The 27649-nt window shown below is 41.3% G+C and overlaps 2 protein-coding genes and 10 non-coding genes across 15 annotated transcripts; 8 read left to right on the top strand and 4 right to left on the bottom strand.

Moving 5' to 3' along the window:
• Positions 1-21: 21 nt before the first annotated feature.
• On the bottom strand, positions 22-12125 carry naca (nascent polypeptide associated complex subunit alpha). 4 transcript variants are annotated; one of them, XM_061735764.1, is made up of 8 exons: positions 12047-12125; positions 11430-11501; positions 3345-3430; positions 3029-3106; positions 2795-2941; positions 970-1098; positions 766-888; positions 22-525 (listed from the first exon to the last, which is right to left on the bottom strand). In XM_061735764.1, exons 2-8 carry the CDS (start codon positions 11497-11499, stop codon positions 511-513), a joined length of 648 nt encoding a protein of 215 aa, XP_061591748.1. In that variant the 5' UTR covers positions 11500-11501; positions 12047-12125; the 3' UTR covers positions 22-510. The 4 variants fall into 4 exon arrangements, with proteins under 4 accessions (XP_061591748.1, XP_061591746.1, XP_061591745.1 ...); XM_061735762.1 differs by having other exon boundaries at positions 11430-11504; positions 12047-12119; XM_061735761.1 differs by lacking the exon at positions 12047-12125 and adding an exon at positions 7349-7672 and having other exon boundaries at positions 11430-11504.
• Positions 602-675, bottom strand: LOC133457599 (small nucleolar RNA SNORD59). Its single transcript, XR_009783886.1, has one exon. It is a non-coding gene; the product is annotated as a small nucleolar RNA SNORD59 (small nucleolar RNA).
• LOC133457601 (small nucleolar RNA SNORD59) lies at positions 3202-3273 on the bottom strand. The gene has a single exon (XR_009783887.1). It is a non-coding gene; the product is annotated as a small nucleolar RNA SNORD59 (small nucleolar RNA).
• Positions 12126-15683: 3558 nt separating the features above from the next.
• prim1 (DNA primase subunit 1) lies at positions 15684-20875 on the bottom strand. The gene is made up of 13 exons (XM_061734803.1): positions 20634-20875; positions 19517-19674; positions 19326-19432; positions 19135-19208; positions 18919-19055; positions 17418-17476; positions 17193-17302; positions 16972-17057; positions 16747-16879; positions 16537-16606; positions 16346-16458; positions 16056-16154; positions 15684-15941 (listed from the first exon to the last, which is right to left on the bottom strand). Exons 1-13 carry the CDS (start codon positions 20740-20742, stop codon positions 15922-15924), a joined length of 1275 nt encoding a protein of 424 aa, XP_061590787.1. The 5' UTR covers positions 20743-20875; the 3' UTR covers positions 15684-15921.
• A 2415-nt stretch (positions 20876-23290) lies between these two features.
• On the top strand, positions 23291-23363 carry trnam-cau (transfer RNA methionine (anticodon CAU)). Its single transcript has one exon. It is a non-coding gene; the product is annotated as a tRNA-Met (tRNA).
• A 472-nt stretch (positions 23364-23835) lies between these two features.
• On the top strand, positions 23836-23908 carry trnam-cau (transfer RNA methionine (anticodon CAU)). Its single transcript has one exon. It is a non-coding gene; the product is annotated as a tRNA-Met (tRNA).
• Positions 23909-24380: 472 nt separating this feature from the next.
• On the top strand, positions 24381-24453 carry trnam-cau (transfer RNA methionine (anticodon CAU)). The gene has a single exon. It is a non-coding gene; the product is annotated as a tRNA-Met (tRNA).
• A 472-nt stretch (positions 24454-24925) lies between these two features.
• trnam-cau (transfer RNA methionine (anticodon CAU)) lies at positions 24926-24998 on the top strand. Its single transcript has one exon. It is a non-coding gene; the product is annotated as a tRNA-Met (tRNA).
• Positions 24999-25470: 472 nt separating this feature from the next.
• Positions 25471-25543, top strand: trnam-cau (transfer RNA methionine (anticodon CAU)). The gene has a single exon. It is a non-coding gene; the product is annotated as a tRNA-Met (tRNA).
• Positions 25544-26015: 472 nt separating this feature from the next.
• On the top strand, positions 26016-26088 carry trnam-cau (transfer RNA methionine (anticodon CAU)). Its single transcript has one exon. It is a non-coding gene; the product is annotated as a tRNA-Met (tRNA).
• Positions 26089-26560: 472 nt separating this feature from the next.
• trnam-cau (transfer RNA methionine (anticodon CAU)) lies at positions 26561-26633 on the top strand. Its single transcript has one exon. It is a non-coding gene; the product is annotated as a tRNA-Met (tRNA).
• A 472-nt stretch (positions 26634-27105) lies between these two features.
• trnam-cau (transfer RNA methionine (anticodon CAU)) lies at positions 27106-27178 on the top strand. Its single transcript has one exon. It is a non-coding gene; the product is annotated as a tRNA-Met (tRNA).
• The last annotated feature ends 471 nt before the right edge of the window (positions 27179-27649 follow it).

Here is a 27649-nt window from a genome sequence, read left to right as displayed (position 1 = left end):
ATATAATTGACTGTCAAGACCTCAGTTTTCATTTTTATTTTTCATCTTTACAGTACAATGTTCCAGCTCCACAAAGCATGAAAATCAAATTGACCACAGGTCCTTCTCAGCTTTTCTTTATAAACTACCATTATCCAAAAACAACTTCCTTTGATACATTTTATCATCAATTATAATTAACCCATTAAGAGTTGGAAATGGCATCCTAGAGATTTGTAATATTACTCAAAAGGCAAGGTCTGTGTGATGACACGGGTTGATGTGTGTATAGAGAAATGAAGTTCTGAAATGAAGCAAGGATCTCAAAGTTTGGCATGATGATATTGGCTTAATTTCTGTCTCAAACAGATTCATCATTAGATCTAAAAACATCAGACAACTTAATTTCTAAAAGAAAAAAGAAATCAAAATGTAATGTTATCAAGCCACAACTTTATTTCCATCTTGGGTATAAATTGTATAAATGAGCTTAGATTATATCAGCAACTTTTCTTCAACTCTTCAGTCCCTTTACATCGTCAATTCCTGTAAAAGAAAAACAGAAGTAGTAAGCCAAGTAGGAAGCTCAAATTAACATTTAGGACATTTTCAAGAGTTTGTCTCTTCTCAGGACAGAAAGGTTGTCTTCAGTAAACTCAGAAGAACGAAAGTCACTGTTTCAATCATCATTGAAGAGCTCTTCATAAATATTCATCAGTTTAGTTTAATAGTTAGCTAAATAGACCCAAAACATTTTACAATTTGAAATAAGTTTAAAAATCTCACCATAATAGCATTGACAATGTCGTTGTTGTTGTTTTTCAGAGCCCGTACAGCCTTTGCTCGTGACACGTTGGCTTGTGACATGACGAGTTCAATGTCCTTCACCTCAACGCCGGTCTCATCAACCTTTGAAAATAAAAACATTTTTATTTTTTGCCTAATTTACAATTGGACTATATTTTTTTTTTACTCAAAACTACATCTCACCTCCTCTTCTTCACTCTCCTCCTGTACTGTGGGTGTCTGTGTGTTTTCCTGGATGTTTGATACCGCTTCTCCCTGTACCTTGAACTTTTCTGCGGCTGCCAGTTGGGCTTGCTGAGAAAGATCTTCAATCTGTGGTTAAAAAAAATAAGAACAATATTGTGGTCAAAATATAAGACATCGATACATTTGGCAACAAAGACCATCTACAAGAAACAATTAGCTGAATCTGTGTACCACATGTTGTGCTAAATAAAAAAGTAAGATGCATAACAAAGTAGGGCTGCACAATTTTGGAAAATAATCTAATTTCTACCCCCAGCCCAGCCCCAATACTGCAATAGCAAAATAATATGCAACTTGTTATATATATATATATATATATTTTTTTTTTTTTTAATAAACCTTAATTATTTTAATCGTAATACATTATATTTAGTATAAAATCTTCTCAGACGAGGCAGCTTTGTTTCAAGTCTTCCATTTTCTATACCCGCTTTGTCCTCTGCAGGGTTACAGGGGTCTACTGGAGCCTATACCAGCTCATTACAGGCGAGAGGCAGGTGTTCACCCTGGACAGGTCGCCAGTCTATCCCAGGGCCACATATACAAATAGACAACCAGACACACTCACACCTACGGGCAATTTAGATGTATCAATTAACCTTGCATGCGTGTTTTTGGACTATGGGAGGAAGCCGGAGTACCCGGAGTGAACCCACGCAAGCACAGGGAGAACATGCAAACAGCTTTTTGTTTTAAAGAAAGTTTTATCCAGATTAATTTAACATAATCCAACTGTTCTACTACCCCAAAGAAAAAGTTGAAAATCCAAATTACAGACAAAACATTGAGTTAATAAAATCTGAACGAGTTAATTGGTTTTTAAGCACCTCTTTTCAAGGTTGCATAAATTACTCTTACTCCCAGTCTGTGAACTGAGACTGAGTCTGTCTCGTTCGAAGGGGAAAAAAAAAAAAAAACGCATTACGAATATTGTCACAAGAAAATAACCATCAAGATGGTTCATTGACTTAGTTGTTGAAAATATTGTTAAATAGTTATATTGTTTTAAATGATTAAATACCAAAAATCATGAAAAACATTTGTTGCTTAAGATGTGCGTCTCATGATGCAGCAGCAGCTTATGAGCCATGGCTCAGCCCCGGACAAATTCAACTCCTGCTGTACCGTTTATCAATGTCATGAAACCAGGCTAACACCATAACTTCAGCTAAGCTCCATTATTGCCCAAGTGATTTTCCCATACCGTTTTTAATTCCACTTGAATGGAGCAACACTTTCAAACATTTCAGGCAATGATCCTGGTCTCTGGTAGTCTGGCTTGTTTGGCATACTAGTGCTCAACATTTCAGCCATACAATGTTGTATGTGGCTTTATGTTTTTTTTCTTCAAAATTCTGGAAGTTTGTAGTTTTACTCTGTGAAATAGCAACTTTAGCATGATGCACACCTGATATTGCGCAGACTTTTTTTCAAAGAAAAAAACCCCCCCACAAATAAAACAATAATCGCAGTGTGGATGTGCTGTTCCTCTTCAAGACTGGAGCTTCAGCTGATCCAGCTTCTGACTTAAGTCTAGCAAGAAGCCATTACCGAACAGATTAAAGCATAGCATGAAGGGTTGATGCAGTCGAGTGCTCCACTCACACTTGCTTCACGTGAGAATCTTATAATTGCTTACGTTTACAAAAATTGCGTGTCAATTCATCATGATATCACAAATGCGATGAATCGTTCAGCCCTAATAAGTCCAGGTTAACCGGGTGAAACGGTAATCTGGCCTGTCTTCTAGCTAACCCATTACCTTAGCTTCACCGAAGACGATATACGTGTCTGATGCAGGGCTCTTGTAGACATCCGGTTTGGTGATGACAAACAAGATGTTCTTTGACTTGCGAATGGTGACTCTGGTGACTCCTGTTACTTGCCTGAGACCAAGCTTCGACATCGCCTTCAAAGAACATGAATGTGACACGTGGTTAAAATTCAAATAAAACGAAGCAGTAAACCAGTTGTCACTTGTAAAACAGTGACTTACCTTTCGTGCCTTCTTTTCACTGCGGCTCTGTTTGGCTTTGCTGACAGGTTCCTCATCTATTTCGGCAGCTGCTGCAAGCTACATAAAAAAAAAAAACAAAAAAAAACAACTTTACATACATGTGTAAGCCATGTAAGAAAAAAGTCATAAGAGGTTTAATCACGATAAACATCTCTTCTCAGGACTGTGGCTGGCTTCAGTAGGCTCAGAAGAACGAAAGTCACTGTGTAAATCATCATTGAAGAGTCGAAGACCAACATTTTGATTCAAGTTTGTACCAGTGAACGAAACTTTATAAACAAAAATGGAGTGTTACCTGGGCTTGTTGTGTCTGAGTCTGTGCAGAGTCCTGTTCCTCCAGCTCAGGGACCGAGTCGTCACTGTCTGACTCGGTGCCAGATCCTAAAGAAATCAGTAGATTAAATTTAGTCACATATCGTATAGCAGGAGGCAACTGTCCACCCTCAAATACAGATATAGACCTGTTGAAATAATTAGTGGACCCCTCTTATAATAAAGGCCTACATTTTATTGTTTCAGTCCGACTTCTCACATTTTGCCTTTTTTTTTTTTTAAAGACCTGAAAACAAAATCTGGAGTAACACAGAAAAATGCTAGGATACAATTTCCATATACCAGTTTGTTTACATCATTCAACCAAGAATCCATTCAATCCTGTTTAAACACCTATAAACATACAAAGACATACAAGACATACAAAACTCCAACTTCCATTATTTCTAAGTTTGATGAAAATGTCCCCATTTTTATGGTGAATTCGAGACAAATTACACTGTGCAACTACAAACTTCAATAAACAAAGCTACAAATAATGATGAAACAAACACGCATGCTGCACTGCATCAAAGTAAACTTTCTCCTGAACCTAAGTAGATATAAATCCTTGTTCTCTTAGCATGGTTATTTTGAAAGGACATGCATGAATTCCATATTCAGCGCTGACTTTGCTGATCTTGTGTGGTTGCTAATAAATTAAACAGTATCCTTTTAGGATATGCAAATCCACTACACCTCAAGTTTAATACAGCATAATCATTGAATTGATTAGATAGCAGATAACATTTCCATGTGGAGTGAGAGGGTTATGTTGACCAAGGCCCGTTTTGACTTGAAACAGACTGCACAAATTAAACAATTACCGACAGTGAAGTATAATTTTATGAACATTATACTACAACACAACCTTAACTTAGAGAAAATTGAAATGAAATTTGTGTACTCTTTAGTATACCTCAAATTAGGAGACTGATGCAAGTCATCTTGACTAAAAATACTTCACAATATGCAAGTACACTAATAAAACCCCATGATAAAGGACATCACAACAAAATGGACTGTTGCCAAACAAAGTTTACAGGTGAACAACTTGCTAGTCTGACATTTAAAAATGTGACTTTATAAAAGGAAATATGGCATATCTAATTATTTTAACAGTAACCACACAAAGACAGTTGGAAAAACAGATTACATAACAGGAAAGAAAGAAGAAAATACCATCATCATTCTTGATCACAGGCTCCACCTTGGCTGGGGTTTTAGCGGGTGTAGGGGCAGGTTCAGTTTTTACAGCTGCAGGTTTTGCAACTGCCTCAGCAAAAGTGAGTTTGCGGGAAGATGGAGCAGGAACAGAAGGCTCAACTGGAGCAGGTTTCAAGGGAACACCTGCAGATTTGGCAGGTTGAGAAGCCTCAGCAGGTCCTGCCTTTACCTCAGAAAATTTGGGATCACCAACTGGCTTATGGCCTTTCTCAGGGGCTGGCTTGGCAATCTCATGTGATTTATCTGCACCTGGCTTTTTAGCGGTGTTAACGACTGATTTGACATCATTTACAGGCCCAACAGGAGCCGCTTTGTCTTGTACAGTTTCAGATGTAGGTCCAGCCTTGGAAACTGCTTTAGGACCTTTAGGATCAGCAACAGAAGAGGCAGCTGCAGATTTTGCAGGTGGTGCCGCCTTGGCGGCCTCGGCAGATTTTGCCGGGGGTGCCTTCTTGGTGGCTTCGGCAGCGGCAGATTTTGCCGGGGGTGCCTTCTTGGCGGGTTCGGCAGCGGCAGATTTCGCCGGGGGTGCCGCCTTGACGGCCTCTGCAGATTTTGCCGGGGGTGCCGCCTTGACGGCCTCTGCAGATTTTGCCGGGGGTGCCTTCTTGGCGGCTTCTGCAGATTTTGCCGGGGGTGCCGCCTTGACGGCCTCGGCAGATTTTGCCGGGGGTGCCGCCTTGACGGCCTCTGCAGATTTTGCCGGGGGTGCCGCCTTGACGGCCTCTGCAGACTTTGCCGGGGGTGCCGCCTTGACGGCCTCGGCAGCGGCAGATTTTGCCGGGGGTGCCGCCTTGACAGCCTCTGCAGATTTTGCCGGGGGTGCCGCCTTGACGGCCTCGGCAGGCTTTGCAGGGGGTGCCTTCTTGGCGGCCTCGGCAGCGGCAGGTTTTGCAGGGGGTGCCGCCTTGACGGCGTCGGCAGATTTTGCCGGGGGTGCCTTCTTGGCGGCCTCGGCAGATTTTGCCGGGGGTGCTGCCTTGACGGCCTCGGCAGGTTTTGCCGGGGGTGCTGCCTTGACGGCCTCGGCAGGTTTTGCCGGGGGTGCCTTCTTGGCGGCTTCGGCAGCGGCAGATTTTGCGGGGGGTGCAGACTTCACAGACTCGGCAGGAGTAGATTTTGCCAGAGGTGTTGTCTTTGCGGCCTCGGCAGGTTTAGCTGGAGGCGCCGGCTTGGCAGCGGCTGATTTGGGCTCATTACCTTTCTTGGATTTGGGTGATGTTTTAGGAACATCTACAGGAGCTTTGGTAGAACTGTCAACAGGAGATGCCATTTTAACTGGCTTCACAGGTGGGATCAGTGGAGGTAGCTCATCATCAGCAGAGTTAACATGGGCTGCTTTTGATGAAGCAGTAACTATAGCTGGTCTGGGAGGGCTTGAAGCAACTGTATCCATGAAAGAAATTGGTGCTGCAACAGCAGGCTTTGAGGTAACTTTGAATGCAGCAGGGGCTGCAACAGGTTTTGCAGCTGATGACTGAGATTTATTACCACCTGGACCAGCTTTTTTTTCATCAGCTGCCGGTTTCTTAAAGTTGGCCTCTGGTTTTACACTTGTGTCAGGGACCTTGCAGTCCACCTGTACAGGAGCAGACACGAATGCCTCTACCTTTTTAGCTTTTCCTTGTTTACCAGCCTTGACAACTTTTGGGCTGACACTGGTATCCTGATTAGCAGGAGAGTTACCAGTTGGAGAGACCAAAGGAGACTGCCCATGTGACATGGGGGCAGAAAGGGGAGCAGATTTTGGTGAAGTGGGAGAAGAAGAAGAGGCAGACATAGAAGAGCGTTTTCTTCTGCCAGGGACCGCCTTTGGGGCCGAGGGACCCTTTACATTCTTGGCATCTTTGCCTTTTGGCTTTGCGGGGCCTGAGGCTGCCTGAGGTTTCTGGGACGAAGCTGAACAGAAAAAAATTCTTTCAAAACTTGTACCCTAATGGACGAGGTCTTACCATGCAGATTAAATGTTAATAAACCAAGAAACTGTATGCTTATGTTAGAGGAATAAAAGAAAACACACCTGCCTAATTTTAGAGTTTGATGCAAACTGCCAGACAAAGTGCAGAGTACAATATTTCTACTCAGAAAACTGCATTCTTTATTTAATCAGGATGCACAAGTAAATTAACTTGCAATTCATACCAAAAACACACAAAACAAACTGCTACACAAACTGATCCATTCACCATTGCTCTCAAATATAACAAGCAATCTGAGCAAATAAAAATAAGGGAGACTGCAATCACAATCAACATGTAATAAAATTGACTACAGATGTTCAGTCTCACTAAACTATTTCTGTTTTATCTATTTTATCTTTTCTAATTTGAACTGGTTATGTTACAAACAAATGATTGACAATTTAAGAGTACTACTTGCATTTTAGTGAAGTTTTCAGCAGCGAATGAACAGAAAAATAACTTCATCATCCAAGATGTGATCCACCCATTTAGGCAGATACCACAACATTTACAAGACCAAATCCAAGCAAAATGTGTTCCCATTTGTATTTATACCAGCCAGGCTGAAAGTCACCCCATCAAGCAACAGTTTATCTTCAGGTACCATCCAGGCAAAGATTCAAAGCATCCACTAAGTCCTGGTGCATTACTAGTTACTCCATCTTCGCCAACTTCTTATCTAGGGGCAAATTCTTTAATAACATCTTTCTCTGTTTCTACCAGCTCTTCTTCAAGAGTTTTTGCATCAAAAAAAAGATGGTCAACTTCTCAGTTGCAACAGAGGGAACTCTTAGCTCACCTTCAGCAGTACTTGCTCCTTCACAAATGTGTCGGCCAGAAGAAGGAATGGGAACCTCAGCAGAAAGGACAGACTCTTCATGAGCTGGCCCAACAGCAATAGCCTCTGCTGAGTTAACAGTCAACCCTTGCTGCGAGACAAGCGATGCCTTCAACTTGCTCACATCCACTTGCTCGGTAATTTGAGTTGCAGCTACACCATTGAATTGATCACAGGGAGCTTGAGTGTGAGCTTCTTCTGTAAACCGTATCTCTTTAGTAGATAGAGGGGTTTCTGGAAGGGTTTGACTCAATCCAGGAGGAAGAGCAGTCAAAACTGTTGCAGCTAAAGGAGGAAGAGCAACAGGAGTAATGGAAAGTAAAACCATGGGTTAAGACTTGAGCTTTCAGGGTTAATGGAAGCATGTAATGGGGAAGGAGATTGAAGTGCTCAACGCGTGAACAGAAATGAGTTTGTGCAAAAGTTGCCACAGAGATGAAATGGTTTTGGATCTATCTGGATGGATGGATAGATAGATACTTTATTGATCCTGAGGGAATTTCAAGATGTAATATGTAGGGATGTGGAATAGGTTACACTTCAAGCAGGAAAAAAGTGCTTGTGTCCCAAACTCCATACAGTGACCACATGTGAATAAAAGCAGTAAAGTTTTGGCCAAAACAAAAGCTGATGCAAACAAGTTGAATCGCTCCACAATCCAACCTTAAAATTTCAAATTTACAACAACACTGACTACAAACCTGAAAGCTCTGCTCATGTACATCAGTATACTGCTTCATACCACATCCAGAAAACAACCATAACATATGGATCAACAGATCAAGCAAAGTTCCCCAAATCAGAATCCAAACTCTTAGTTCTTACTTTCAGTGTTTTTAGATTAGGCCCCGTTATTATCCCTGGATGATGAACGCGTGTTAAACGCACTGGGCAATGTAAACCCAAGGTGTTATTGCGTCCTCGGCGCTTGAAGCCAAGTTGAGGGGAGACGAATGGTACTACGTAACATGCAAGCCCCGCTGGTGGCAGGCCCATGCTGCATAAATTGATTTGTGTAGCCACTTCCCCAAATTCGTGTTTCACAAATATGACCAGGTCTCCCTCTGCCACTCCTATTGTTGTGTTGGCTGACCGCCAGAAACTGAGGGGATTCAGTTTGTTAATAACCGAAGACTTGTGTCCTGCAAAGACATGATCTGTCATTTTAGCAGCCCAATTGCAGATTAGTTCTGTAATTTGCTGATTTATTACGGGTACGGCTTTGAGGATGAGGAGCTCACTGACATCCTACGGCCCGCCGACTCGCACCAGTTGTGTTTACATTAGTTTCAACCTACAATTGAGTGTACCCTCAAAGTTATTAGTGGGGCCAGCTCAATGCACCACTCAGTGTCAGTTAATGTAAAAAGGACAGGAAATACGCTAGATTTGAGTGTTACACACATGGTACCTGCCAGAATTTACGTGTGCACAACAGCATTAGACACGAGTGCAAGAATTATTCTATAGTCTTGCAGCCTCAATTTTATGGGCTAAGAAAATGTTTCAAAGGCCTAATAAACCCACAAAAGTTAACGAGTTGGGTACAGTGACAAGGTTTTGAGCCTGCCACTCACTGCTGATGAATACAAAAGGGAAAGCTGGTTAGTGAAGAAAAAGAGAGTTACTGAAATTTGCTGCGATCACCGACGTCATGTCGGCAAATTTGGTGATAATTAAAAAGAAAATAAACATGTTTGTTGATTTGACTGTGTGTGCTAGTAGGCTTTTTTCATCCCCCTTTAAGGCGGTGTACAGCGTGTGTGTGTCATCACGTGACTCCACCCACCATTCAGTCTGAACGAGAAGGGAAACCCAAGAAAATGGCTGATGGTTCAAACGAAGAAGCGGCTGACCGGAGACAAAATAACAGGGGTCTCAAGTCTTGTGAGATTCACGCATTTAAATTAAATTTATATAGCGTCTATTACAACAGAAGTTGTCTCTAGGCGCTTTCCAGAGACCCAGAAAATGACCCCCGAGCAATTAATACATAAATGGCAGGTAAAAACTCCAATTTCAAGTTTACACGCTCTTACGCCACACATGGCAACTTCACCGCTCAGTTATTCTAACAGCCCATCTTACAAACAAGTCAAGGTATGCTACTGTGCACTGAGCTCTCAGCAGCTGTCCACACACACACACACACACACACACACACACACACACACACACACACACACACACACACACACACTGTATTTAAACAGTGAATTTGATATAGTCTAATTTGTACTTTTTGAAGAAGCTGGGTCAACTTAGGAGGGAGACATTCCAGGTACAGGGTTTAAACCTCCCATGAAAAAAATATTTTTCGCAAACCGGGCTTTCCAATATGGGGGGTGGGGGTCATGCATTTATCATTAAAGGGAAAACTGCCCAATTTATTGTGATATTGATTTGAGGTCATAATTGCCCCGCCCTAAGCTGAACCATGAAGGAGGACAAATATACTCACTTAGGTTTATAGGAAATCTGATACAAATCAGGTCATACCAGCCTAAACTGAGGTGCCACACCTTATACATGGGGCAAAAAACACATACTTAAGTGCAACACAGACCAGCCCTTTGGATCCACTGCCAATTAATGTACAGTCCGAAATACATTAAATCAGGCAATTCCACAACCATTTTTTCCCCGGTGTATAAACTGCTCTCACTACTTGATCTAAGGCACATCTAGCAAATGTAGTGGCTGATACAGTGTTTATATGGGGGGACAAAGCTACCTGGCACACCACCACCATGGTAGTAGTACAAACATTTTATAGGAGGTAATGCCCCCTTAAGATTCAATTACTGATTCAAAATTAACATGTAACAAAGTTAAATATAATACACCCTGCCTACGTTACATTAACGCGAAGACCCCACTTCTGACCTTATGCGTCACATTAATGCACATCCCAGGTCACCTCATGTACATTTTTTCCCCTACAGACTCAATACTCCAGCACTTTAGATCAACTTGTTGTAAATTTTTTCCTTTATTATTTGCTCTTTTGTATTCCACCAATCACCACAACAAATTCCTTGTGTGTGTTAAACTACTTGGCAATAAACTTCTTTCTGAATATGATTCTTTATTTACCCTGTATTACTGTAAACACTGTTACTTTCCAAAAATTAAAAGTGTATTTTTAAAGACAATTACATGCAGACACACACTGACAAAACCACACCCAAATGCGTGCATTATGTGCAAAAAATCCAGTTGTCAGAGCACATCATCACATGCTACTGAGTTTGAATAATCTAAAGAGGGGTCCTGGATTAAGCCACCACTTTAAATCCCTAAGTGTGCAATTACTTTTGCCAAAGTAAATCCAACACATGGTTGGTGCTAGTAAAAGCAACTGTCTCCTGTTACACTGTGTTCTGACGGCTAATTTAACACTCATAATTTTCATCATTGTGTCCAATACTAAAAAAATATAACTTGTTGAGTTGGGAAAATATGATTAAATATGTAGATGTTTGTCTTATGCACAAGATTATATACGGCCTGACTTCTCCTCCACTCAGACACTTTGTCAACATTAGAACAACTGCTGATCGGTTCACAAGAGGTGCAGCAAGAGGGGATTGTATTATTCCACTCAGAAAAAGTGCTTTCAGTCAAGTCTGCATTCTCTGTTAAAGCTGCACTAGAATGGAACTCCATCCCTGCAACTATCAGAGAACTGGACACAGTTTATTTAGAGCTCATTTAAAGAAATGGTTGATTAATACTCAGCCCTGTCAGCACTAAAACTTAATGCACCTTTCTGTACCTTTTTGTACTTTTTCTGTATTCTTACATCTGTCCAGGGACTACAGATGAAAAATAGCCTCTTGGCCAACTCTGGCACATGTAGAGCAATGTTTTATTGATGTGCATTGTCCCTGTCAAATAAACCAATAAATAAATAATACTAACTCTCTTTCATAGTCAGTTAACTGGTCTGACACTGGTCTTTACCAGCTCTAGAGATCCAACACCCCACTTTACACTTGGTGAGAACGCCATGCGGATTGAGAGGCTAAGACATACTTACCAGTCTCCACTTGAGGCTGCTGCATCTCCTGCTCGGTGACCGGGACCGTTTCTGTTGCTTCACCGGGCATGGCTGCTGACAGGACAGACACAAACTCTTAGTACGCACAAGTCCTGTCTCTAACGGCGTGAAGCAAGAGCTCAGACTCTGTGGACACACAGCTGTTCTGTACCGTCAGCCCCAGCGTGTAGCTGTATAGTGGCAGGACTGGCTGGAGAGGGAGTGAGTCCATGCTTTCACATGCTTTCAGCTCCGTCTGTAACGACGCGGGGCTGACATTAATCACTCCGGGAATCTCGCTCAACACAAGGAAGATAGCGGGTTGTATCTTATAACTCTGGTTTGTCTGTGACCAGGTGAACGTCTTTTAGGTTGAGAATACATTTCACTGTAGCTCCACCTGACTACCAGTAACCCGTTTCACACCATGTTCCCCCATTTTGAACCGGCTATCAAGTGCTTCAGATGCACATTTCTCGCCGACTGGATACCGTACAAGAGTAATAATTGCACCAGACTACTCGCCATTCTTTAAGTAAACGCATTAAACCTTTCATAGGGACCCAAGTGTGTTTTAAATGGTTAGATGACGACGGATTTTAAGAGCAGATACTCACCGACTCAGGGTGATATTTCCAAGATGGCGGTGAGAGAGAACTTCTGACCTTTGTTTTACACCAATATCCCCGAGCGCAGCGACTGCTTCCGGGTCAAGTGAAGGAAACGTCTAAACAAATTATAAATATTAATAAAATACACATAGAAAATGAAGAAAAAAAGCAAAGAAATAACAATAAAAAAATATATATACAAGAAATAATATATTTTTTGGCTAAATTGGCTCATTAGTTGAAACCATTTACATAGTTACATCAAAACATAGTTATGTCCAGAATATTGCTTTCCCTCCTCCATTTTATCTTTGTATATGTGTTATACCGGTCTATGTGTCTACATTTTTTTTATTTTATTTTTTTAAATATTTTTATCCCGGTTTTTTCCCCCATTTTATCAGTGATCCTACCTAAGTAACAGTCCTGGGGCCTCATCTATAAAGCTTGCTTGCGCAGAAAAAGCGCCTGAAAGTTGCGGAAGCCGCCTTCTACGCAAATCCTCGGATCTAAAAAGAAAAAACTAACCGAAAAATCTGCTTATCTTTACGGCAACTAGGACCCTCCCGTAAGAATTTACTTAAGACACGGGGAACTGGCGACGCAGGCTGTGAGGTGGTGAAATGAAGCCAGATTCATGGCATACTCTTAATAATGTCATCACATATCACAAAATATATCAGACTTAAAATAATAAAGTAATAAAATAAAATAATATAGCGCTGATCGTGTTCCTCTGTGTGTGAAGCTCAGTCAGTCAGGACTCTGGTGCTGCTGGAGCTGCAGCCGCGGTGACACGCCGGGAACCTCCTTCACCGCTTTAGGACAGAACAAATGAGGGGCTGCGTTTAGGGAGCCCCACGGAGCCCCTCATTTCTTCCCTAAAGGGACTCAGATTTGTTTTCATATATATGAGTTTTACGGGCGCGTGAAACCTTTATGTGCAGGTGTATGGTGCCTAAATTATGGCCCCGCGTTAAAACGACGCAGAGCCTACGGCGTAGGGTACGCGGCGACGCGCACCTACGCCGTAGGCTCTGCGTTGGTGACGCAGAACCATAAACCCGCCTTGACCCGCTCTGAGGGGAGAGAGGAGGAGGGGGAGCGGGGGGGGGGGGGGGGGGGGGGGGGGGGGGGTGGGGGGTGGTGAAGCAGGGCTGCGGGGCCGTTCTCGTATCGCTTTCATACAGTGTCTTGATAATTTGCAATTTAAGGCTGAGCCTACCGTTAGTTTTTAAACTGTAAAAAGTAAGGGGAAAATAAACATGATTTTGAAAAGACGGGGGGACGTGTGTCCCCCTGTTGCACCGGGGAACTCACGGCGTTCCGCGCAGCAACGGCGTGCTGCCACTCACTCTCTTTATTTTATACTATTTATTTTTCTACTTTTACTGTGACAACAAAATAATGTGGTTTTCCTGTCCTCCTCCTCATCAACAACATCTAGATCTCAGATCTCAGTGAAATTCAGTGGCACGGTGGCTCGACACGTTCATTCATTCATTCTGAAGCCAAACAGGTTGCAGGAAGCCACTGCGCATGCTCAGCAGGCTCATTCATATGCAAAATGATTCCATTTTCGGTAGAAAGTGGGCGTGTAGAGGGCGGGGATACCAGGCGGATTCACGTGCGCAGCCTTCCAGCTGGACTGTGATTTATAAAGAGAACCTTACGTGGAAGTCTGCGTGCACGCGGTTTTATAGATCCGGATTTTTTTTTGCGCCCGGCATTTTCGGCTTTTGAGCGTACGTGCACTTTTAGTATGACTCCTACGCAGTCCATTTTAAATGAGGCCCCTGGGCATTGCTCCCTCTACCAACCCCGGGAGGGCCCTGCACTGAGCTCAGGTCTCCTCCTTAACCTGAGGAGTGAGCAGGCCGCATCTTTTCACCAGACAGGGTGGAATTTCTCTGGCCGGACGTAGCGCGTGGAAGGATCACGTTATTCCGGCCAGATCCTCCCCACCTGGCCAGGTGGGGCATGTATAGCCCAGGACTGTGTGCATGTTTTTGTGAGGGTAGCTCACATTGCTACCCAAGGGAACACGGGCAGAACATGCAAACTCCACACAGAAAGGCCCTTTCACCAACCCCACCCAGGGTGTGGGCACTGAAGTCATGGGGGAACTAACACGCACTTCAGCGCCCACAGCGTCCCCGGCGGGAATCGAACCCAGGACCTTCTTGCTGTGAGACGGCTGCACTACCAGCTGCGCCACCTCTAAAATTGTTTTAATCTTATCCTGGCTAGCCACACTTATTGATTTTGCAAAAATTGTCTCATGAAATAGTTCTAGCCTACCGTTTATACCAGTACAAAACATATCGAGCCAATCGCAACCAAGGCAAGCAGGCTTTATGTCGGGACACGTCCAGCACCAACATTCAACTTTTAAGTTTAAGATAATGCAGAAGTATGTATGACACGTTGCAGTTCTTCAACTGACCACTGGGGGTGGTCCAGCCAGCCTCCAGCCTGGTCATCCAGTTCATTTGCAATAAAGTGCAGTGCAGTACAACTTGCTTCAAAAGCAGTCTTCAAAAAAAACTTATGGGAGACGCTAGAGTTCGTCCAGCTCTTCTTATACAGTCTATGCGACTCATTCAACAATTCAAGAACCACTATTCAAAACAACCTAGATGGCTGAATACTTGTTCGACACCTGGATTGACAATATTTAAAGCAGCACTATGTAACTTTTCCACCTTAATCTAATATTTCCAGAGTCATTGTGATGGTACATCAACTTCCAACAGGTTTAATGAACCTCTGTCATGGTCTGAGGGAGTCTGTATCACCTTCACTGGCACTATGTAACTTTGAGGAGCATGGTAGGAACACTTCCACACTACTGGTAAAGCACTACCGCTTTTGTCCAAAGGAGCCGCCAAACTCAACAAAAGCTGAAAGTTACATTGTGCTGCTTTAACTGTATAATTGACAGCAGTTATTGAAAGACGCTCTTACTTCACACCATTTTGGATGTCTTTTGTTTATAATAATGTGGTTGTCACTCAGTCTATGTCACATAATTTGTTTCTATGACTGGTTGTAGTGCTATCCAATGTTGTCCAGAAGCAGGATCTTTGGCATCCTTTGATTCTCCCTCCTGCAAATCAAAATTGAATCCAAAGAAAACCAGAGTAATTGTTTGTATTGAAGAGGAAAATAACTAAGATGTCTGTCCTGGTTAAGTTCATGCTGTATTTTTGACAGCCACTATCAAATACAGCTTTGGAGCCAATAATCATTTTTTTCCAACCATATCTTGACTGTAAATTCAGTCTGTATAACTGCATCATCAACTCAATAATTTAATTTGATTCAATTATGCAAAACAATAACACAATGTGCAGTCCTGTTAATTGTATTCATTACATTTACACATGGCAAAAAGACATTCACACTGTGATAAAAAAAACCAAAAATTAAGTATTTTGTTTTCAATGTTACAGGTACTTCAATGATACTTCAGTGTTAATGCTACAAATTAGGAAGTAGCTGTTATAAAGAGGACATTGCCTTTCAACCTTTTTCAAAATTACACATATTTGCTTAAAAATCTAAAGGTTTGTTTAATGTTCCTCTTGATTTCTTATTTATCCCAAAATGTGTATTTTTAATAAAAGAATCATATACATGGTTTTATAGAAGAAAAAAAAATATTTATTTTCAAAAATGCCCATACAAAACCAAAAGGTGAGAAACAAGTCAATAACAAAACTGCCACATCGAAATTAAAAATTCTACAATGAGAAAGTAGGAAAAATATGAATTGTTACCTCAAACATTGACCCCAGGTTTACATCACAAGCTACATTAAATTATAGAGCTCTATAAACAATTCATCTTCAGCAGAGTCTGTGCTTTGTTGATCCAGGTCAGAATTCTTTCTGAAGATCTAAAAAAAAGAAGAAAAAAAAGAAAAAGAAAAAGGGGTTGAAAGGGCACATAATAAACTACGACGTGCTTTGTATGCTTCGTCTCGGTTGAACGTAGCACAATGAGAACATACCACTCTTTTTGAGAAGTTCTCCATTCCACGAGCGAGCCAGTCCATTTAGAAACTGATCAAAGCATTTCACATACTGTGCCAGACTGGTTCTTTTGAAATCTGTGAAGAAAAATGATTTGACAGCCATGATATTCTAGTCCACTAGGTACACATTTACATGAGTAAATACAGTGTTATAATATTACACAAGGTACTGCAAGTCACTATTAGATGCTCAAAACATACAGCATCTATACACTTATCAAGGAGAAAAAAAAACACTTGAGCACATAATCCCCAGTGGCTGGCACCTCGAATCTTCCTCTTCTCCGCTGTTTGTTTCTCATCTTCCTTTTCTGTGGGGTCCTCTGTCTTTTCTTCCTCTTCTCCTGTTCCGAGCCGATCCAACTCCTCACAAATCAGGCTTAAAATAAAAAGATCAATTAAAAAGTTAGCACTTAAGCAATCTTAGGAATCACACACAAAACAAATAGTCACTTACTTAATTGTGGGCACAGCAAAAGGATCAAAGTCCTCCAATTCCCTGAGGTTAATGGGAACCGAGATACGCCCTGATTGGGAACAGAAATGTCAGTAAAACTCACGGTGCATTTGTTGTGGTCCCCTAATTTATATTTGATTACCTGCTTGTCAGCTTAATCGTTAAATTGTGAGGACAGGTGATGTTTTCTTGTACTTGAACTAAACTTACCAGTTTTGGGATGGACACTGAAGGGGCTCTTCAGCAAATGGTTCACGCCTTTACTGACATTGACATCCAGCCGAGGGTAGCAATACTGCAGCATGATTTCTTTTTCAAAGTGCCGACATTTTTTGCCAGTACTCTAGAAGAACCATTGTTATCATAAGCACTTGTGTTGAAAGATATCAAAACATTTAAATTACTTCATTATGCAACATGATCAAAGCTGCAAACCTGTTGGGCTTGTTCTTTGATAAGATTCCAGCGCTTTTCTGGTTTCTTCTCCTTTTTGAAATCCTCCTGTAATTCCTTTCGAAAATGTGATGGACAAATTAAGGTCTAAAAATGATGATTTTGGGGTTTAATTTGAAAACAAAATTACCTTCACACACAAATGGATATAACAATAATAATAGTTCACAAGATAATCATGCAGCATGGTCTGAAAAGGATATTTTCAGGTACGAGAGCGAGAACTTTGTCTGCAGATTCCTTGGTGCCCAATATGTCCTGTTCCTGTAATGCGTATGCTACAAAGTATCTCTCCACCACGTCCAAAGACCCCCTGTTAAGATTTCAAGTACAAACACCAAACAATTTGAGACCACAGAACCAGAGGGAAGCAGCAAATAAAAAAAAGGAAGAATGTTTTTAGAAACAACATGCAAACAGATATTTACTGGATAAAAGGGTGAATAGGATCCGTCAGCACTACTTTCTTCACAGTCTCATCGCCACCCTAACACAAAAAAAGAAAAAAGGAATTAAAAGCTCCTATCTCTAAAGATTACTGATTATTGTGATACAAGTGGAGTATAAATACAACGCACAATGTCACTGCAGAACAAATAAATATTTACATTTTGTGTGCTCATAGTCAGTGGCATCTTTTCAAATTAAAGCTCAATATGTATGTATCAGTTTACTAAATGATTGTTTTAGTATTTTATATTTTTTTCATTATCTCTACTATTGTGTATCTATTCCCGCTATTCTTTTTTTGGTGCTTTTATTTCTGACACTATGAAAGCGGTTTGAAACATTGTTTTCTGAATGTTGTTCACACTAAAAACTATAATGATGACTAAAAAAGGTGATTTCAGAAACAATGAAAAACGTCAAAGGACACTGGTCTTTGTTTCACCAAGATGATACCGACGGTTTGCCACTGACACCAGGTCAGTGGCAAACCGACAAATGATCCAATATTTGACGATGACCTTCATAAATGACTAAAAGACTCAAAAAAGCTCACCGGGGCTTCACAGAGCCACTGGTAACTGGTGACGGATATTTAAGGAGCAAAAATGTTAGGATTATAAAGGAAATCCCAAATTGAGCGACAGCCAATGGGAGAGCAAGACATCAGGTGAGGTCTCCATGAAGAACGGAGCCCACAGGGAAAATAGTAATGCAAGGAAAAGCACTCACACTGCAGCATACCACAATATGAGCAATCAGCTACTTTTTCAACAGAGATTTTTCTACTCACTCACTTTCTCTGGCACACGTACTATCTCTGATTCTGCCCATTCCCTTTGTCTTTTCATTTTCATTTGTGCTAAAAATTATAGCACAAACAACTTGCGCCATTTGCTTCCTCTCTGACATTTTTAAACAATTAACTTGTGTTTAAAAACGTGCCTCTTTTCCCCATGAGGCTTTTACCAGCAAAACAGAGTTTTAGAGACCAGTCAAGTGATCAAAGTCGCTGTCAGATCATTTGAATCTCCATCAGCGATCAGTCACATAAATAGCAAAAGGACTTCAAGACTCACGATTATAAAACAGTGAGTTGTGTAGTCTGCATCACACAGCAATCTGCTGACTCACAGTCCCAGACTGAAAGTGGCCCACCACCTGACGTTCTTGCAGAATTTTATAAACCTGTACACTTTTTATTTTCAATTTATTTCTCTTTGCAACATTCAGCAGTAGCACCAGGTCATCAAACTCAAATACGAGGCCTGAATACATTTAGAATACACAAAAATACTTTTGAATGACAGATCATTATAGCCACTAAGTGTCGCAATGCAACATTGATGTGAATATAGTTCTTGGCGTAAAAGGCCCTTTACCCTGCCTGTCAAAATGTTAAGATCTTAAGTCTCTTGGACTTGTGCATTTAATGAGAACACACCATTATAAATGCTCATTCAAAGTTAGAAACCCTGTTACCTTGATCAGGCTGAGATATTCTGCCACAGCAGAGCGTCCTGCTGCAGAGAGTTTCCTGGCAGCTTCATCACACACCCAACAATGCACTCCTCTTCTGCCAGAATAAACCCACAGCCGGTGCTGAAAACCAAAGTCCTCTGGAAATAACAAAGTAAAAACTTAATTGAAACAATTCTCACAAAAACTAAGAAAAGATCTGTTAAATCAGTGACAAACCTCGAAGAGCTCTATCCAGAATATGAATAGCGATGGTCATCAGTGTCCAGCACTTGGAGCAAATATCTGCAGCACTAAAATGTTTAAATTGTTATCACAGTGATTTGATTGCCAAAATATATTTATTTTTAAACTAACATTGGAATTATGTTATTTTCTCTTAGTAAATGAAACCAGATTGTTTATCCTACCTGCAGCAGCTTCGGACATCATCGTAATCTGTCATATCGATATCAAACACCAGTTCCTTCTCCAGAGCTTGGAAGCTCCCAGACTTCACGGTATTGTGCTGGTTAGGCTGCAAGTTAAAAACAGCAAACTGTCTCTCTGTGTCTGCCGACATACTTCAGAAGATGAAGTGTGAACCAGAGTGAAGTCCTACCCTGTGACTGTACACTGCTCCAATGTCAATCTTGTAAGGAACCATCTTTTGCATTTCCTTCTCCAGCTCTGTCTGCGTGCTGAATGACTGATAGCGAACGTAGATGTCATCCTTGAGTGTGAACGAGAACTCTCGGTTCTGAAAGTAGTTCTTCTGCACTGAATTCAGAAACAAAAGAAGTAGAAAGTTCTTTTTTGTCTTTTTTACTACATGATATCCAGGGTGTATCATACAGATTTAAGTCATCAGCCTATGTAAAAGCATAAAGATATTCACACAATCTTACACAGTAAAATGATCCTAATAGATGAAAGCAAACTTATTTAGTTGGTTGAAGTGACATTTGTTTCAATAAAGTATTGACAAAAAAAATAATCAAATGAGTTTAAAACTAGGAGGGAAGCCATATCCAAAAGGTCAATATACAAACCTAGAAGAGCCAGAGAAAGAAGGAGGAGGGAGCACTGTAAAATACTACAAAACCTGTATATTTGGAGCGTAAAATAAATTAACTTGAGCCACATGAGAAGCTTGTACGGTGAAACTGGCCATATTAAATGCCTCCTTTTATTAAGTGACCGTGGAAGACATCGCAGTCTATACTTTCAAATTTTTAATGAATGAATTTATTTCGAACATGTATATAAAAAATAAAAATAAACAGTAACATCTTCAAATGCACATAGGTTCGAAAAAGGAGTAGGAAGAAGTATACACTTTTTCCTAGTTCCTACTACTTTATAACTATGAATTTACATTATTGCTATTATTATATCTACACAATATCCATATAAATATAGGCTATATAAATACTACGTAACCATGCATATTACTACATAATTATTCATATAAGTATATAGAAAATATAAATATTACATCAATATATAGAAAATACAAATATTAGATAAATCTATATAAATATATACTAAACTGCACAAATATCCCTGTAAATATATATATGCTACATACATTATGTAACTATGAAAGCTAACTAAATAGATGAAAGGGGACTCAAACAAAGCCGTGAACACAATCATCAAGTCAAATCTCCCTGAACATCATGTCTGCAGCTGAAATGATTAGATTGTGCTGGATGTCATGTGTTATGGACACTCACCTCCTCCGTAGCTCAGCCAGCGGTGATACTGGGAGAAGGGGAACAGCCGCCGGTAGTACAGCGGCAACAAGTCCGGCAGACAGGCCGGGTCGTAGTCAGAGGACGGCATTATAACACTGTAAGTGCCCCGATATCAACGTAAAACTATAAACCAGTAGCTGGATTATTAGAGTTTAAGGCTGAACACCAGTGTGGTGTTTGATGCTGGGGACAGCGCGGGAAAACTCCGAGACAACCCACGTGACCCGGTATTGGCATGACGTCACAAAACCAGGATCTGTGCCGGAATAAAATAATCGCTACATTCTGGCTAGATTGCCCCAAAACTGAAATGATCTGAACTTAAACTGACACATGGCACGTTTAATATTAGTTCAGTAACAATTTAAAACGTGAATGTGATTGTATTTTCTTAAAACTTTACTTAACTTTCGCCCTACGTTGACGGAAGGCGGAAGTGACAACAAAGTTTTGTTTTTTTTTAAATTTTTTATTGAAAATATCTTTATATACAAACAGCAAGGCATCACATTTTATCAAAATGTATCAAGGAACAAGTGCATTTGAGATAAAACAGAAGGAAAAGAAAATAAATAAAATGAAAAGGAAAATAATTAAAGGGGCTATGGCTTATCCAATAAATTATAGTCAACATGTTCAAAAGTTGTATTGCATTTCTTTTTGTCCTGAGTTGAAGGGCTTTAGAAAAGTGAAGGAATTCGTTATGGAATACACAAAATCGAGGTTTCACTTTCATATATTTGGACTTGTGGATATGGAATTTACCCAGAATTATTATATTATTAGTCAGAAAGTCATCATTCGTATTGTCCATTGAAAGTCCAAAAATAATAGCTTTTTGTTAGAAGTCCTGCAGATCAAAAACCTTTGGGTGAAGCCAGTCATGTATATCCTGCCAAAGGGTATTAGAATATATGCATTCAAAAAATAAAGGATCAGTGGTTTCACATTCATCACAAAATACACAGTTATTAGTTTCAATACCAAATCGCAACAAGTGACAACAATGTTGTAGTAGGAAGTGTAGTTGTTAGTGTACTTTTCTTTTCAAATTTAGTTTTATTAAAAAAGTTTAGGAAGAAACAGAATCATGAAATAATTCACAAATATGCAACTGAACTAAAGCAGCATTTTCCTCTCTATCGTCCGTATAATCCTGCTGATATTTGCTGATTTATTTATATTTTCAAAAAAAGTGTGGCTAGTTCTCTTCTTTAAAATTAATGAAAAAGAAAAATCTTTTGATGAAAACCCTTTGACAAAAACAGCTGCACTTGGAATGTATTATTTTACCTACTTTTTACATGAAAAGTTTAACACAAACAACAGTTCACATGGATTCTGTCGAAGGGATATGGAGATTATAGATCATGTATGTGACCTGGGTTTGCCCTATAATGTATTGATACTCCCTTTAAATGAGTTTTCTCTAAATATTGTTGTGTTTATGAAGGAGAAATAAGATAGATAGATAGATAGTTGGGTTTAGTTTAGTAGGTGGTAACTTTTTTGCTGTTTTATGTTTTTGTGTTTGGGTTTAGCAGCTTTTTAAAAAAAAAACCTTCATCCTTTTGGGAATATTGTTATTGCTATGGGTGTTTTTCTTTTTTTATTTCTAAATATTAGTCATTATATGCCTTTTTACATCTTATTGTAAAATATTAGTATTGTAAATATAAATGAGTGCCTTTCTACATCTTAACGTTACAGCTACGATTGTTATTGTTGTTATTGCTGTTTTATTTTACCATGTAAATATATATTTATATAAGTTAATAGAAGTTTATAAATATGAGTCAGCATTTATTGGTTTATTACTGTTTCTATTGTTGTTTTATTACTGTTTCTATTGTTGTTATTGTTATTATTTGTTATTATTATTATTATTTGTTATGTTGTTGTTATTTGTTATTGTTATTATTTAAATAAAACGGTATGTTTATAAGTGATTTTAAGTGACTTTCTTCCTCTTATTCCATTGTTATTAACTTATAGATTCTAAAGGATAAGATCCTTTAGAATCTATACAAGGCTAACTGTCACAAATTGGACATAGCTTAGGGAAGAAAATGTGTAGAATTAACCTTTATTTCTACCATCTCATTTGTTTTTACTCTTAAAAAACACGTTCTCGTTATCGGCAGTCCCTGGGCTCGAACTTGCGAACTCCCGCTTGAGACGGCTTTTTTTCGTGCGTCCCCGGGCTCATCTCAGGGCTCGAACTCGCGAACTCCCGCTTGAGACGGCTTTTTTTCGTGCAGTTCCCGTGCTGGCTCTCGCGATGTCGCGGGTGATTTTGATCATTTCTGGATGAGTTACATCGACTAATGCGCGATGTCCTTGGCGCAGTAGGCAGGCTCTGTCCTTTTTTCTATTACACATTGACCAAAAACGCCACCTATAGTGTAGTGTTTAGCTAGACGCTAAAAGCTCTTGGAATAGATAAACAACCTACTTTCATTTATAGTGTGGTCTTTAGCTAGATGCTAGAAGCCAAGGGCATGGCATCACATGCCATGACATGGCACATTTCATATGCCCCCTGCCCGACGGGTATTCAACTACGTATGCCGGGTAAAGGAGAGTCTTGGAAAGTCCATGTACCCCCAACAATCAATGCCTTTTGGTCTTTCGTGGCCTCGTTGGCGCAGTAGGCAGCGAGTCAGTCTCATAATCTGAAGGTCGTGAGTTCGACACTCACACGGGGCATGAGTTTTGTGCTGGGCCTTCCCTCACATCATCAAAAGAGGAGTGTAGGGTAGCCTGGTATTGTTTGCTAAAACAACTTGTACAGGATGATACCTCAGCTGCTCTCTGGACCTCCATTTGTGTTGGAACATTCAAAACACCTGTTGGGGACGTTGGAGCTAGTTGGAATCTCCTGAATGGCTGTTTGACCAGGCTCTGTCCTTTTTTCTATTACACATTGACCAAAAACGCCACCTATAGTGTAGTGTTTAGCTAGACGCTAAAAGCTCTTGGAATAGATAAACAACCTACTTTCATTTATAGTGTGGTCTTTAGCTAGATGCTAGAAGCCAAGGGCATGGCATCACATGCTATGACATTGCACATGGCATATGCCACCTGCCCGACGGGTATTCAACTACGTATGCCGGGTAAAGGAGAGTCTTGGAAAGTCCATGTACCCCCAACAATCAATGCCTTTTGGTCTTTCGTGGCCTCGTTGGCGCAGTAGGCAGCGCGTCAGTCTCATAATCTGAAGGTCGTGAGTTCGACCCTCACACGGGGCATGAGTTTTGTGCTGGGCCTTCCCTCAGATCATCAAAAGAGGAGTGTAGGGTAGCCTGGTATTGTTTGCTAAAACAACTTGTACAGGATGATACCTCAGCTGCTCTCTGGACCTCCATTTGTGTTGGAACATTCAAAACACCTGTTGGGGACGTTGGAGCTAGTTGGAATCTCCTGAATGGCTGTTTGACCAGGCTCTGTCCTTTTTTCTATTACACATTGACCAAAAACGCCACCTATAGTGTAGTGTTTAGCTAGACGCTAAAAATTCTTGGAATAGATAAACAACCTACTTTCATTTATAGTGTGGTCTTTAGCTAGATGCTAGAAGCCAAGGGCATGGCATCACATGCCATGACATGGCACATGGCATATGCCACCTGCCCGACGGGTATTCAACTACATATGCCGGGTAAAGGAGAGTCTTGGAAAGTCCATGTACCCCCAACAATCAATGTCTCTTGGTCTTTCGTGGCCTCGTTGGCGCAGTAGGCAGCGCGTCAGTCTCATAATCTGAAGGTCGTGAGTTCGACCCTCACACGGGGCATGAGTTTTGTGCTGGGCCTTCCCTCAGACCATCAAAAGAGGAGTGTAGGTTAGCCTGGTACTGTTGGCTAAAACAACTTGTACAGGATGATACCTCAGCTGCTCTCTGGACCTCCATTTGTGTTGGAACATTCAAAACACCTGTTGGGGACGTTGGAGCTAGTTGTAATCTCCTGAATGGCTGTTTGACCAGGCTCTGTCCTTTTTTCTATTACACATTGACCAAAAACGCCACCTATAGTGTAGTGTTTAGCTAGACGCTAAAAATTCTTGGAGTAGATAAACAACCTACTTTCATTTATAGTGTGGTCTTTAGCTAGATGCTAGAAGCCAAGGGCATGGCATCACATGCCATGACATGGCACATGGCATATGCCACCTGCCCGACGGGTATTCAACTACATATGCCGGGTAAAGGAGAGTCTTGGAAAGTCCATGTACCCCCAACAATCAATGTCTCTTGGTCTTTCGTGGCCTCGTTGGCGCAGTAGGCAGCGCGTCAGTCTCATAATCTGAAGGTCGTGAGTTCGACCCTCACACGGGGCATGAGTTTTGTGCTGGGCCTTCCCTCAGACCATCAAAAGAGGAGTGTAGGGTAGCCTGGTACTGTTTTCTAAAACTACTTGTACAGGATGATACCTCCGCTGCTCTCTGGACCTCCATTTGTGTTGGAACATTCAAAACACCTGTTGGGGACGTTGGAGCTAGTTGTAATCTCCTGAATGGCTGTTTGACCAGGCTCTGTCCTTTTTTCTATTACACATTGACCAAAAACGCCACCTATAGTGTAGTGTTTAGCTAGACGCTAAAAATTCTTGGAATAGATAAACAACCTACTTTCATTTATAGTGTGGTCTTTAGCTAGATGCTAGAAGCCAAGGGCATGGCATCACATGCCATGACATTGCACATGGCATATGCCACCTGCCCGACGGGTATTCAACTACGTATGCCGGGTAAAGGAGAGTCTTGGAAAGTCCATGTACCCCCAACAATCAATGCCTTTTGGTCTTTCGTGGCCTCGTTGGCGCAGTAGGCAGCGCGTCAGTCTCATAATCTGAAGGTCGTGAGTTAGACCCTCACACGGGGCATGAGTTTTGTGCTGGGCCTTCCCTCAGACCATCAAAAGAGGAGTGTAGGGTAGCCTGGTACTGTTTGCTAAAACAACTTGTACAGGATGATACCTCAGCTGCTCTCTGGACCTCCATTTGTGTTGGAACATTCAAAACACCTGTTGGGGACGTTGGAGCTAGTTGGAATCTCCTGAATGGCTGTTTGACCAGGCTCTGTCCTTTTTTCTATTACACATTGACCAAAAACGCCACCTATAGTGTAGTGTTTAGCTAGACGCTAAAAATTCTTGGAGTAGATAAACAACCTACTTTCATTTATAGTGTGGTCTTTAGCTAGATGCTAGAAGCCAAGGGCATGGCATCACATGCCATGACATGGCACATGGCATATGCCACCTGCCCGACGGGTATTCAACTACATATGCCGGGTAAAGGAGAGTCTTGGAAAGTCCATGTACCCCCAACAATCAATGTCTCTTGGTCTTTCGTGGCCTCGTTGGCGCAGTAGGCAGCGCGTCAGTCTCATAATCTGAAGGTCGTGAGTTCGACCCTCACACGGGGCATGAGTTTTGTGCTGGGCCTTCCCTCAGACCATCAAAAGAGGAGTGTAGGGTAGCCTGGTACTGTTTTCTAAAACTACTTGTACAGGATGATACCTCCGCTGCTCTCTGGACCTCCATTTGTGTTGGAACATTCAAAACACCTGTTGGGGACGTTGGAGCTAGTTGTAATCTCCTGAATGGCTGTTTGACCAGGCTCTGTCCTTTTTTCTATTACACATTGACCAAAAACGCCACCTATAGTGTAGTGTTTAGCTAGACGCTAAAAATTCTTGGAATAGATAAACAACCTACTTTCATTTATAGTGTGGTCTTTAGCTAGATGCTAGAAGCCAAGGGCATGGCATCACATGCCATGACATGGCACATGGCATATGCCACCTGCCCGACGGGTATTCAACTACGTATGCCGGGTAAAGGAGAGTCTTGGAAAGTCCATGTACCCCCAACAATCAATGTCTCTTGGTCTTTCGTGGCCTCGTTGGCGCAGTAGGCAGCGCGTCAGTCTCATAATCTGAAGGTCGTGAGTTCGACCCTCACACGGGGCATGAGTTTTGTGCTGGGCCTTCCCTCAGACCATCAAAAGAGGAGTGTAGGGTAGCCTGGTACTGTTTTCTAAAACTACTTGTACAGGATGATACCTCCGCTGCTCTCTGGACCTCCATTTGTGTTGGAACATTCAAAACACCTGTTGGGGACGTTGGAGCTAGTTGTAATCTACTGAATGGCTGTTTGACCAGGCTCTGTCCTTTTTTCTATTACACATTGACCAAAAACGCCACCTATAGTGTAGTGTTTAGCTAGACGCTAAAAATTCTTGGAATAGATAAACAACCTACTTTCATTTATAGTGTGGTCTTTAGCTAGATGCTAGAAGCCAAGGGCATGGCATCACATGCCATGACATTGCACATGGCATATGCCACCTGCCCGACGGGTATTCAACTACGTATGCCGGGTAAAGGAGAGTCTTGGAAAGTCCATGTACCCCCAACAATCAATGCCTTTTGGTCTTTCGTGGCCTCGTTGGCGCAGTAGGCAGCGCGTCAGTCTCATAATCTGAAGGTCGTGAGTTAGACCCTCACACGGGGCATGAGTTTTGTGCTGGGCCTTCCCTCAGACCATCAAAAGAGGAGTGTAGGGTAGCCTGGTACTGTTTGCTAAAACAACTTGTACAGGATGATACCTCAGCTGCTCTCTGGACCTCCATTTGTGTTGGAACATTCAAAACACCTGTTGGGGACGTTGGAGCTAGTTGGAATCTCCTGAATGGCTGTTTGACCAGGCTCTGTCCTTTTTTCTATTACACATTGACCAAAAACGCCACCTATAGTGTAGTGTTTAGCTAGACGCTAAAAATTCTTGGAGTAGATAAACAACCTACTTTCATTTATAGTGTGGTCTTTAGCTAGATGCTAGAAGCCAAGGGCATGGCATCACATGCCATGACATGGCACATGGCATATGCCACCTGCCCGACGGGTATTCAACTACATATGCCGGGTAAAGGAGAGTCTTGGAAAGTCCATGTACCCCCAACAATCAATGTCTCTTGGTCTTTCGT

The sequence above is a fragment of the Cololabis saira genome, chromosome 12 (assembly GCF_033807715.1).
Source record: "Cololabis saira isolate AMF1-May2022 chromosome 12, fColSai1.1, whole genome shotgun sequence".
NCBI lineage: Eukaryota > Metazoa > Chordata > Actinopteri > Beloniformes > Belonidae > Cololabis > Cololabis saira.
This window is presented reverse-complemented; position numbering and strand designations above follow the sequence as displayed.

Coding starts and splice junctions, on each gene's coding strand:
- naca (XM_061735760.1), bottom strand. CDS start 11,499: ATGCCCGGTGAAGCAACAGAAACGGTCCCGGTCACCGAGCAGGAGATG. Junction 3,107..3,344: donor CTCAGACACAACAAGCCCAG/GTAACACTCCAT, acceptor TTTTTTATGTAG/CTTGCAGCAGCTGCCGAAAT. Junction 889..969: donor AGGAGAGTGAAGAAGAGGAG/GTGAGATGTAGT, acceptor TTATTTTCAAAG/GTTGATGAGACCGGCGTTGA.
- prim1 (XM_061734803.1), bottom strand. CDS start 20,742: ATGCCGTCCTCTGACTACGACCCGGCCTGTCTGCCGGACTTGTTGCCG. Junction 19,209..19,325: donor GATGTCCGAAGCTGCTGCAG/GTAGGATAAACA, acceptor TAAACATTTTAG/TGCTGCAGATATTTGCTCCA. Junction 19,056..19,134: donor TCTGGATAGAGCTCTTCGAG/GTTTGTCACTGA, acceptor TGTTATTTCCAG/AGGACTTTGGTTTTCAGCAC.